This window comes from Carcharhinus amblyrhynchos, unplaced genomic scaffold (assembly GCF_965287045.1).
Source record: "Carcharhinus amblyrhynchos unplaced genomic scaffold, sCarAmb.v2.hapA scaffold_430, whole genome shotgun sequence".
Taxonomy (NCBI): Eukaryota; Metazoa; Chordata; class Chondrichthyes; order Carcharhiniformes; family Carcharhinidae; genus Carcharhinus; species Carcharhinus amblyrhynchos.
In genome coordinates, this window is record NW_027650170.1 from 92,617 (window position 1) to 104,649 (window position 12,033).

The 12,033-nt window shown below is 55.2% G+C and overlaps 1 protein-coding gene across 1 annotated transcript in view; it reads left to right on the forward strand.

Annotated features, from left to right (window-relative positions):
• Positions 1-592: 592 nt before the first annotated feature.
• The window catches only part of LOC145339366 (phosphatidylinositol 4-phosphate 5-kinase type-1 alpha-like), a gene marked incomplete at its 3' end in the record, with an annotated part of 52,803 nt that continues 41,362 nt past the window's right edge, over positions 593-12,033 (forward strand). Inside the window, exons 1-2 of the mRNA XM_080183810.1 lie at positions 593-845; positions 8,626-8,667. Coding sequence (XP_080039936.1) covers positions 815-845; positions 8,626-8,667 — 73 coding nt within the window. The remainder of the gene's footprint in view (positions 846-8,625; positions 8,668-12,033) is intronic.

Genomic DNA, 12,033 nt, shown 5'->3' on the forward strand with positions numbered 1-12,033 from the left:
GGAGGACTCCACATGCGCAGTGCGCAGCAGGGGGGCCGCCTCGCGCCGGGGCGGTTGACAGCCACCGCGCGGAGCATGCGCGGCTCCGGGGTCTCTGCCCGCGGGAAAAATCCGACAGGACGGTGCAGGCGCAGTACAGGCGCGGGCTATTTGTGGGCACAGCGCAGGCGCATTGCCGGCTCTGCCTCCGTCTCAATTGTGACGGAAGACTGCCGGCCGCAGCGCAGGCGCGTTAGGGTAGCTGGGAGGGGGCGGTGGCCAGGCAAGACGCAGGCGCACCGAAGGAAATAGGCGACAACTGGCTCTGGCGCAGGCGCAGTGAAGATTATGAACGACTGCCGGCCCTGGCGCAGGCGCACTGAAGATTATGGGAACCTGCCGGCCATGGCGCAGGCGCACTGAAGGTTATGAGAGACTTTCGGCCCTAGTGCAAGCGCGTTGAAGATTATGAGACACTGCCGGCCCCGGACGCAGGCGTACTGGATAGTTGGCCGGTTGGGTGTCGGCCAGTGCACAGGCGTGGTGGAAGAGGATGCCGGCTGCGGCGCAGGCGCAGTTCGGGGCCGGGTGGACAGAGCGGCGGCTCGGGGCCCAGTCCGCCCGCGGAGGAGAGTCGAGCTCGGAGAGCGGCAGGGGCGGGGGGGGAGGGAGGGGGCCTGTAATTCCCCCCTCCTAATCCGCGGACACTGCCCCCGAAACCCTTGCTGCCGGTACCGCCGCTCCCCACTGACCTGCTCCCGGGGGCCGGTCGGGCGAATGGCGCCGCTAATCTAGGCCCAGGCTCGGGAGGCGGCGGCTAGGCCTGAGATCGAAGATGGCGGCGGAGGGGAGCAGCGGAGCCGCAGGTCAGTGAGAGAGAGGGAGGGAGGGGGAGGAGAGAGAGGGAAGGGAGTGGGGGGGGGGGAAGGGGCATAGGAGTGAGAGGAGGAGGGGGAGGTTGGCGGGGGGAAGAGAGGGGGGACAGGGAGGAGGGTGGGGGGGACAGAGAGAGAGAGAGGGGGGTACAGGGAGGAGGGTGGGGGGGACAGAGAGAGAGAGAGGGGGGTACAGGGAGGAGGGTGGGGGGGACAGAGAGAGAGGGGGGTACAGGGAGGAGGGTGGGGGGGACAGAGAGAGAGGGGGGTGCAGGGAAGAGGGTGGGGGGGACAGAGAGAGAGAGGGGGGTGCAGGGAGAAGGGTGGGGGGGACACAGAGAGAGGGGGGGTGCAGGGAGAAGGGTGGGGGGGGACAGAGAGAGAGAGGGGGGGTGCAGGGAGAAGGGTGGGGGGGGACAGAGAGAGAGAGAGGGGACAGGGAGGAGGGTGGGGGGGACAGAGAGAGAGGGGGGACAGGGAGGAGGGTGGGGGGGACAGAGAGAGAGGGGGGACAGGGAGGAGGGTGGGGGGGACAGAGAGAGAGGGGGGACAGGGAGGAGGGTGGGGGGGACAGAGAGGGTGGGGGGGACAGAGAGAGAGGGGGACAGGGAGGAGGGTGGGGGGGACAGAGAGAGAGGGGGGACAGGGAGGAGGGTGGGGGGGACAGAGAGGGGGGGGGGACAGAGAGGAGGGTGGGGGGGACAGGGAGGAGGGTGGGGGGGACAGAGAGAGAGGGGGGACAGAGAGGAGGGTGGGGGGGACAGGGAGGAGGGTGGGGGGGACAGAGAGAGAGGGGGGAGAGAGGGTGGGGGGGACGGGGAGAGAGGGTGGGGGGGACGGGGAGAGAGGGGGGACGGGGAGGAGGGTGGGGGGGACAGAGAGAGAGGGGGGACGGGGAGGAGGGTGGGGGGGACAGAGAGAGAGGGGGGACGGGGAGGAGGGTGGGGGGGACAGAGAGAGAGGGGGGACGGGGAGGAGGGTGGGGGGGACAGAGAGAGAGGGGGGACGGGGAGGAGGGTGGGGGGACAGAGAGAGGGGGGTGGGGGGGACAGAGAGAGAGGGGGGGCGGGGAGGAGGGTGGGGGGGACAGAGAGAGAGGGGGGGCGGGGAGGAGGGTGGGGGGGACAGAGAGGGTGGGGGGCAGGGAGAGAGGGAGGAGGGTGGGGAGAGAGAGAGGGAGGAGGGTGGGGGGGACAGAGAGAGAGGGGGGGCAGGGAGGAGGGTGGGGGGACAGAGAGAGGGGGGGCAGGGAGGAGGGTGGGGGGGACAGAGAGAGGGGGGGCAGGGAGGAGGGTGGGGGGGACAGAGAGAGGGGGGCAGGGAGGAGGGTGGGGGGGACAGAGAGAGAGGGGGGGCAGGGAGAGAGAGAGGGAGGAGGGTGGGGAGAGAGAGAGGGAGGAGGGTGGGGGGACAGGGAGAGGGGGGGCAGGGAGAGAGAGAGGGAGGAGGGTGGGGGGGACAGCGAGAGAGAGGGGGGCAGGGAGGAGGGTGGGGGGGGACAGCGAGAGAGGGGGGGCAGGGAGGAGGGTGGGGGGGACAGAGAGGGTGGGGGGCAGGGAGAGAGAGAGGGAGGAGGGTGGGGGGGACAGAGAGAGAGGGGGGGCAGAGAGGTGGGTGGGGGGGACAGAGAGAGAGGGGGGGCAGAGAGGTGGGTGGGGGGGACAGAGAGAGAGGGGGGCAGGGAGGAGGGTGGGGGGGGCAGGGAGAGAGGGAGGGTGGGGGGTACAGAGAGAGAGGGGTGCAGGGAGGGTGGGGGGGACAGAGAGAGAGGGGTGCAGGGAGGGTGGGGGGGGAGAGGGAGGAGGGTGAGGGGTGGAGGGGAGAGGGAGGAGGGTGAGGGGTGGAGGGGAGAGGGAGGAGGGTGAGGGGTGGGGGGGGACAGGGAGTGGGGAGAGGGTGAGGGGTGGAGGGGAGAGGGCGGAGGGTGAGGGGTGGAGGGGAGAGGGCGGAGGGTGAGGGGTGGGGGGGACAGGGCGGAGGGTGAGGGGTGGGGGGGACAGGGAGGAGGGTGGGGGGTGGAGAGAGAGGAGGGAGAGAAGGGGGGAGAGGGAGGAGGGAGAGAAGGGGGGCGAGGGGTGGAGGGACAAAGATGATGAGAGGGGAGAGAGGAAGGAGGGAGGGGGATGAGGGATGTGGGAGGAGGAAAGAGGGGGATAAGAGAGGGACGGAAAAGGATAGGGTGGAATGGAGGAGGGAGGGATAGATGGAGAGAGGAATGGGGAAGGAAAGTGGAATTATGAGGGAAGGAAGGGGGCAGGGGTGAGGGACATGGGGAGAGAAAGAAAGCGATAGAGGGACGGTAAAGGATAGAGAGGAGTGGGGGGGAAGGGAGGGATAGATGGAGAGAGAGAGGGAATATGGGAAGGGGGAGGGGGGGAATATGGGAAGGGAGAGAGAGAGGGGGGGGTGGGAATATTGGGGGAGAGAGAGTGGGGGAAGAATGGGAATGAGGGGATTAGGTGGGTGAGGGCATTGGGAGAGGCAATGAGATGGGTAGCGGGGAATGGGGTGAAGGGATTATGGCTGGGACGGGCCAGGGGAAATGCACTTTCTTTTTGTAACAGCCACTGCATGTGTGAAGTTGCTGTGTCGAGATGGTGTGAAACTTTCTAATGGGTGGCGGCGGGTCCCAGAGTTGTTATTGACTGGTGTAGCTCAGTGTCATAAAAATAACAAGGCTTCCGAACAACGACAAAACCTAAAATTAGGCAAAGCCAGGCTCTCTGGTAGGGTGTCTGTGTATTTATATGAGGTGTCTCAACTGCGTGTCTGGTGATGTCATGTCTCCATCGTTCAAATACCTCTGAAATTAGTGAGATGTGATATTTATCTGAGCCTGAAAACTCTTCTGGTAAATACTAAACCTCAGATTGCACTGGATGCTGCCTGGCCTGGTGTGGGAGAGGAACGGGTGTGGGGAGGGAGGGAGAGGAACGGGTGGAGGGGGGGGAGGGAGGGAGAGGAACGGGTGGAGTGGGGGGAGGGAGGGAGAGGAACGGGTGGAGGGGGGGAGGGAGGGAGAGGAACGGGGGGGAGTGGGGGAGGGAGGGAGAGGAACGGGCGGGGAGGTTGGAGGGAGGGAGAGGAACGGGGTGAGGGTGGAGGGAGAGGAATGGAGGGAGGAAGGAGATTTCAGGACAGTACAGAACTGGAGTAGTGCTGAAAGGAGAGGCCATGCTGTCGAAGCTTTTAATCTTGCATTCATCAGGGCAGTTTGCGAACCAAACAACAATTTGTGCTGCAAGGAAAGAGCTTCTCCTCTAAGTTGTCCCCTTTCCTGTTTGGAATTCTCGCGAACCGTCCCGTGCGAGCCAGACGGGAAAACTTAGAGCGGGCCTTTGCTTTGAGAGATTTTTGGGCATTCGTACAAGCGTTCGCACCCCCGTTCTATCCACGCCAAGGTCGCCTCCCTGTTGTCCACGTGGCTGTGTTCAACCTAGCCGGGGTGGTCTGTTGGCGTCAGACTCCAGTGACGCACTTCTCGTCAGCGGGAGCACAGTATCCCCGGTCACCAGCCCCCTCCCGACTTTGATAGCCTGGCAATGCCTGGTACTGAGGGGTAGACGTGTGCTGGAAGCAGTTCGGGCGAGGTCACTTCTTGGAGTGAAGGGGTTTGCCTTCTGAGGAAAGGCTGGGCATTTACTTATCGGAGAATGAGGAGTGACCTTACTGAAATGTGTGGGGCACTGCGGGGGCAGACAGGACAGATGCTAGAAGCAAGGGGCAGGCCATTCAGTCCCTCGAGCCTGCTGTGCTATTTAATAAGATTGCGGCTGATCATGTAACCTCAGGAAGGATATTTTGGCCTCGGAGGAAGTACAACGCTGGTTTACAAGAATGTTACCTGGTGTTGATTTGATTTATTATTGTCACGTATTAGGACACAGTGAAAAGTATTGTTTCTTGTGCAATACAGACAAAGCATACCATTCATAGAACAGTACAGGCCCTTCCACATTGTGCCAAGAAGGAAAGGAGAGGGTGCAGAATGTAGTGTTACAGTCACAGCGAGGGTGTAGAGAAAGATCAGCTTAATGCAAGGTAGGTCCGTTTGAAAGTCTGATGGCAGCCGGGAAGAAGCTGTTCTCGAGTCGGTTGGTACATGTCCTCAGACTTTTGTCTTTTCCCAATGGAAAAAAGTGGATGGAGATTCTTGAATGAGGGGCAGAGTCTGGAAATGAGGGCCAGACCATTCAGGAGAGATGTGAGGAGGCACATTCCAGACACAGCATGGTAGAGATCTGGAACTCTCTTCCCCCAAATGGTAGTTGGTGCAAGAACAGTTGCTAATTTTAGTCTGAGAGATAAACCTTTAAGTAAAGGGTATTAAGGGATATTTAGGGGGGTGCGCAGTGGTTAGCAATGCTGCCTCACAGCGTCAGGGACCTGGATTCAATTCCGGCCTCGGGTTGCTATCTGTGTGGAGTCTGCACATTCTCCCCGCCGTGTCTGCCTGGGGTTCCTCCCACACTCCAAAGATGTGCGGGTTAGGTGGATTGGCTGTGCTAAATACAGGGTTTATGGGGATCGGGTGGGGTTGGACCTGACAAAGATGTTCTGTCGGAGAGTCAGTGCAGACCTGATGGGCCGAATAGCCGCCTCCTGCACTGTAGGGATTCTATAACATGGGCCAAAGTCAAGAATGCAGTGTTAAGTCATGGATCAGCCATGAGCTCACTGAATAGCGGAGAGAGCTCAAGGGGCCGAACGGCCTAGTTCCCTCTTGCTTACTGAGAATCTAACCATCTCCTCCTTAAACAAAGTCTCGAGACCCTCAGAGTAAAAAGTTTTGCCTTATCACCATTTTTAAGGGGCAATTTAGCATGGCCAATCCCCCTAACCTGCACATCTTTGGGCACCTAAGGGGCTGTTTAGAATGACCAATCCACCTAACCTGTACATCTTGATTTTATTTATTATTATCTCACATATTGGGAAGCAGTGAAAAGTATTGTTTCTTGCACGCTATACAGGCAAAACATACCGTCCGTAGAGAAGGACAGGAGAGAGTGCAAAATGTAGCGTTACAGTCACAGCTGGGGTGTAGAGAAAGATCAACTTAATCTATGGAGGAAACCCATGCAGACACAGGAAGAATGTGCAAACTTCACACAGACAGTGACCCAAGCCGGGAATCGAACCCGGGTCCCTGACGCTGTGAGGCAGCGGTGCTAACCCACTGTGTCACCGAGCTGTAAATACACCAGACCCTCTGGATCCCAAAAGCAGTACCAGCGCCAGCCTGATCCACCCCTTAAAAAAAAACACTCCACACAAAATATCCGCCCATTCCGGAGTGCAGTTGGGAAGAGCCTTGTGCAGTAGTTTAGTTTTCTTGAAGAAAAAGTTGAAGTAAATTTATTTGTAAGAACGGCGTGGAGGCTCAGTGTTGAATGAGGCTTGTGTGCGCTGTTATCTTGCAAGTGTCACAGTGTCTAGATTGCTGCAGATAAGCCTACCAAGCGATAAACATTTCCATGGCTTGAGAAGTGTTGACAAAACTAGTGGTTTATCAGCTGATCGGCCAATCTCCTTCCTATTTCTAACCGTGTCCGCAGTAAGCGCTGGGGGAACTCTCAAATTAGCCCGCTCTGAGTTTCTGCTGTGGCTAATTTTGGCTTGTGACTATCCGTTGGCAGATTGCAATGTAAACATAGGAACAGGAATGGGCCGTCTGGCCTCTGCTCCGCCATTCAATAAGTACGTGGCTGACCTTTCCGTGGTCTCGGCTCCACTTACCCGCCCTTAATTCCTTCACCGTTCCAGAATCTATCTATCCTTGCCCTAAAAACATTCAATGAGGTAGCCTCGACTGGCCAGGGAATACCACAGATTCACAACCCCTTTGTGTGAAGAAGTTCCTCCTCAACTCATTCCTAAACCTGCTCCCCTTATTTTGAGGTGAATAGTTCTGGTTTCACCTTCCAGTGGAAACAACCTCCCTGCTTCTATCTTATCCATTCCCTTCATAATCTTATATGTTTCTATAAGATCCTCCCCTCATTCTTCTGAATTCCAATGAGTATAGCCCCAGTCTGCTCAGTCTCTCCTCACAAGCCAACCCTCGGAATCAACCTCCTCTGCACCCCCTCCAGTGCCGGTATATCCTTTCTCAAGTAAGGAGACCAAAACTGTGCACAGTACTCCGGGCGTGGCCTCACCAGCACCGTATTTTAAGCCCCCGATAGCAGCCCCTTTGAGCAGAGGATTTGAATCTAGGCCAATGCGCTCGCGACTGTCACTGATGCCAGGATCAGGGGCTAAACTGAGGCCTGGCTGGGTGTAGAAGACCCCATGGTGCAATTTGAGGAGGGGCTCACTCGGCCAACGTTCATCCCTCGCCCGCTGGCGCCAGCATGCGGTCGGATGTTCCTTCCTGTGTCAGCTTCTGCCTGTGTTTTCCTCCAAAGCGACAACGTGCGTTTATCCAGTGCCATGAGCCCAGTAAAGCATCCCAAGGTGCGCCACAGGGATGTAAGTGAGGAATGCAGCCCCTTATAGAAGCAGGAGTAGACCATTTGGCCCTGCGAGCCTGTTCCACCATTCATTTTGATCATCAAACCCAATATCCTGATTCACCCTCCCCCGCCATATCCCTCGATCCCTTTACCCCCTAAAGCGATATCTAATTTCTTCCTGAAATCTCTTCAATGTTTTGACCTCACTACTTTCTGTGGGAGTGAATTCTACGCATTCACCACCCTCGGGGTGAAGAAATTTCTCCTCCCCTCAGTCCTAAAAGGTTCACCCCTTATCCTCAAACTCTGACCCCCTAATTCTGGACTCCCCCCACCATCGGGAACATTCTTTCTGAATCTAACCCTGTTAGAATTTTATAAGTTTCAACGAGATCCCCTCTCACTCTTTCTAAACCCCAGTGAATATAAACCTAACCGACTCTGTCTGTCCTCGTATGACTGACCTGCCATCCCAGGAATCAGCCTGTTATGAGGGAGCCTGGTCTCTCGGTGAAGAGATTTCTCCTCACCTCAGTCCTAAAAGGTTTACCCCTTATCCTCAAACTATGACCCCCCCCCCAAAGTTCTGGACTCCCACAAAATCAAGGATACTACAGTACAGAGGGGGCCCATCGAATCTGCACCGACACATGAAAGGCCCACCTAATCCCACTTGCCAGCACTTGGCCCATAGCCCTGAATGTTATGATGTGCCAAGTCCTTATCCAGGTACTTTATAAAGGGTGTGAGGCAGCCCGCTTCCACCACCCTCCCAGGCAGCACATTCCAGACCCTCTAGGTAAAGAAGTCTTTCCTCAAATTCTCCCACCCCTCACTTTTAACTTGCGTCTCCTCGTAACTGACCCTTCGACTAAGAGAAACAGCTGTTCCTTGTCCATGCCCCTCATAATCTTGAACACCTCCATCAGGCCGCCCCTCAGTCTTCTCTGCTTCAGAGAAAACAGGCCAAGCCCTACCCAACCTGAATGTTCCATTCCAAGCATCGTGCTGATAAATTGCCTCCGCACCCCCTCCAGTGCGTTCACATCATTCCTGTAATGTGGCGAGCATTCTTACTAAACCTGTCTCTGTCTAATCCTGTCAGAATTTTGTATGAGGTCCCCCCTCGCTCTTCGTCTTAAGAGTGAGCGCCATCCTACTGAGTGTTGACGGGTTACAGTCATGGAATGTGGGTCGAGAGAGGGTGTGGGTTGTATTCCGGGGTTACTTGCACAGATGTCTAACCTCTCTTCCAGCCTTCCTCCCTTTTCCAAGTGCTCTCCTTTTCACTGGTTCTGTCTTCCTCGGTGCAGAGTTGCGTCTATGGTACTGGCAGCTGGTGGCGAGGTTACGAGGTAACGTATGTGCTGCTGTGTGGTAGCGTGTAGAATGTGTAGCATGACACAGCTAGTGTGGGCAGTGCCCGTCCGGGTGTACGTAGCGAGAACTTGCTTTGTCGAAGGCTGCCGTGCCAGTCAGTAGCTGTGTGGTGTTGTGTTTTTGGAACTGTAGAGCTAGTTGCATGCTAAATGGGCCAACGCTCTTGGATAGAATGGTACAATGATAGAGCATGACCTGGGGATGAGGGGGCAATGCGTTTGACCCATTGGACCACCTCTCCTCCATGTTTCCATGGTCATCAGTAGATTCTTAACTTTTTTTTATTGAATTCAAATCCCACCATCTGCTGTGGGCGGGATTCGAACCTGGGTCCCCCAGAACATCAGTTATGCTTCTGGATTAAACAGTTCAGTGATAATCCCACTACGTCTCCCCAGTCAAAGGCGGCACGGTGGGTTAGCACTGCTGCTTCACAGCTCCAGGGACCTGGGTTCGATTCCCGGCTTGGGTCACTGTCTGTGTTGAGTCTGCACGTTCTCCCCATATCTGTGTGGGTTTTCTCCGGGTGCTCCGGTTTCCTCCCACACTCCAAAGATGTGTGGTTTAGGTTGATTGGTCATGTTAAAGTGTCCCTTAGTGTTCAAAGATATGCAGATTAGGTGGATTGGCCATGCTAAATTGTCCCTTAGTGTCCTGAGATGGGTAGGTTAGAGGGTAAATATGTGGGATATGGAGGTAGGGTGTGGGTGGGATTGTGGTTGGTGCCGACTCAATGGGCCGAATGGCCTCTTTCTGTACTGTAGGGTTTCTATGAATCAACTTGAACGAGAAGTGTTTTCCTGGTAATGTCCTCGGATTTAAAATTTATTTATTAGTGTCACAAGTCGGCTTACATTAACACTACAATGAAGTTACTGTGAAAATCCCTCAGGCGCCTGTACGGGTATAGAATCACAGAATCCTACATTGCAGAAGGAGGCTCATTGAGTCTGCACTGACTGCAATCCCACCCAGTCCCTATCTCCATAATCCCATGCATTTACCCTACTAGCTGCCCCTGACACTAAGGGGCAATTTATCCTGGCCAATTCACCTAACCTGCGTATCATTGGACAGTAAGGGGCAATTTAGCATGGCCAATTCTCCTAACCCGGACATCTTGGATACTATGGCACAATTTTGCTCAGCCGTCCACGTAACCTACACACCTTTGGACACTAAGGGGCAATTTAGCATGGTCAATCCACCTAACCTACACATCTTTGCACTGTGGGGAGGTGTCCTGGTCACTGTTACGTTTACGCTGCAGATTTTACTAACTGAATTTAAATTCCGCCGGCTGCCAGGGCAGGATTTGAACCCGTCCCAAGTGCGTTAGCCCCCGCCTTGCTAGCCCAGTGGCAATCCCACTGTGTCTCCCTCTTCGTTTAGTTTACATTGTACCGTGACTGAGCCACAATGCTTGATTGCGACACCGAAACTCGGTGCTCGGATCGATTCCTTTAAGTGTGCCCCAGGCCAGATCGCTCGCTGACAGACCCGCACCTCCACAAAGACCTCACCCTGATGCAGGATGATTAAGTGACACTAATTTTGACAGGTAGTCTATAACTGCAGTCAGTGTTTATCTTTTGGGGCGGGGGGGGGGGGGGGGGGGGGGGTTGATTTCCCACCCCTGCCTTCACGTTGCTGCTGTCCCAGAGGCAGTGCTGCAGAAACCAGTTTGTTGCCTATTCTGGGCAGTGTTGTTGAGGCAGCCATGATTTTAAGAGGTACAGGTTAAACCAGTTTTGATCTACCTGCTGTTCCCAAAAAAAAAATCCTGTGTTTCATCAGAGAGATGAAGAAATGGCGAGCTTTTTGTTATATTTCTCTCCTTTCCTCCCCTGCCCGTTAGCCACCTACTTCTGCGTCTCGGGTGGCACAGTGGGCTAGCACTGCTGTCTCACAGCCCCAGGGAGCCGCTTTCAATTCCCGGCTTGGGTCACTGCCTGTGCGGAGTCTGCATGTTCTCCCTGTGTCTGAGTGGGTTTCCTCCCACACTTCAAAGATGTGTAGGTTAGGTGGATTGGCCGTGCTAAATTGCCCCTTAGCGTCAGGGGACTAGTTAGGGTTAATGTATGGAGTTACGGGGATAGGTCCTGGGTGGGATTGTGGTCGGTGCAGGCTCGATGGGCCGAATGGCCTCTTTCTGCACTATAGGGATTCTACGGGGAGAACGTGCAGTCTCCACACAGACAGTGACCCGAGGCTGGAATCGAACCCGGGTTCCTGGCACTGTGAGACAGCAGCGCTAACCCACTGTGCCATCGGGTGAGGTGCTTTTCCAGTGCCTTCACAACCATAATCGTGAGATAGGACCACTCGGGCCATCAAGCCTGCTCTACCATGCAGTATGGTATTGGCTAATCTTGGCTTTAACTCTATTTCCCTACCCTGTTTTCCTCGTATCCTTGAGACACCAAATATCTGTGTTTATGTCGCTGCCTGGTTCTCTCTCGCGTGCAATTTTTTGCCCTTTGTCAACTTTTTGGTGTAGGTTTCTAATACACCTCCAATCCTCGGACTTGCTACTGTTTTTTATTGCGACATTGGAATCCTCCTCCTTTTACCTAATCTGACCCTTGACTTCCTGACTGAGGCACGGATGGGTTCTTGTGAGCTTTCTGTTCCTTCTGTATTTTTGTTAAACATTTCTGAACTGTGAGTTGAAATGTTTCTCCTTTGCCCGTGCCTTTTGTTCGACTCACCCAATTAACCATAGCCGATTCTGTCCTTGTGCCTGTGGCTTTGTTTAAGTTAAGGTTTGTGCTTATGGTTTAAATTTATTATTTCCACAATATTAAGATCACTATTTCCCAGTGAATAATGTTAGTGGTGAACCCTGCATCATTGCACAACACTAGATTTAAGCTTTATCCTTAGTCAGTTCCACACTGATGAAGGCAAGCATGCCTTCTAAATCATCTTGACCATTTATGGTGTCACTTTTGGGGATCTGTGGACCTGCACGCCCAGATCTCTCTATGTCATAGAATCCTACAGTGCAGAAGGCGGCCATTTGGTCCATTGACTCTGCACAGACCACATCCCACTCGGGCCGTATCCCTGTAACCCCATGCATTGACCCTAGCCAGTCCCCCTGACACTACGGGGCAATTTAGCATGGCCAATCCACCCTAACCAGCACATCTTTGGACACTAAGGGGCAATTTAGCATGGCCAATCCACCTAACCTGCACATCTTTACATTAATGTTAATGTTCCTTAGGGTTCTGCCATTTTATAGTATAATTCATGCCTAAATCTAATCCTCCAAATCAGCTCGGGGTGACACTGGTCAGCGCTGCTGCCTCTCAGCACCAGGGACCCCGGGTTCG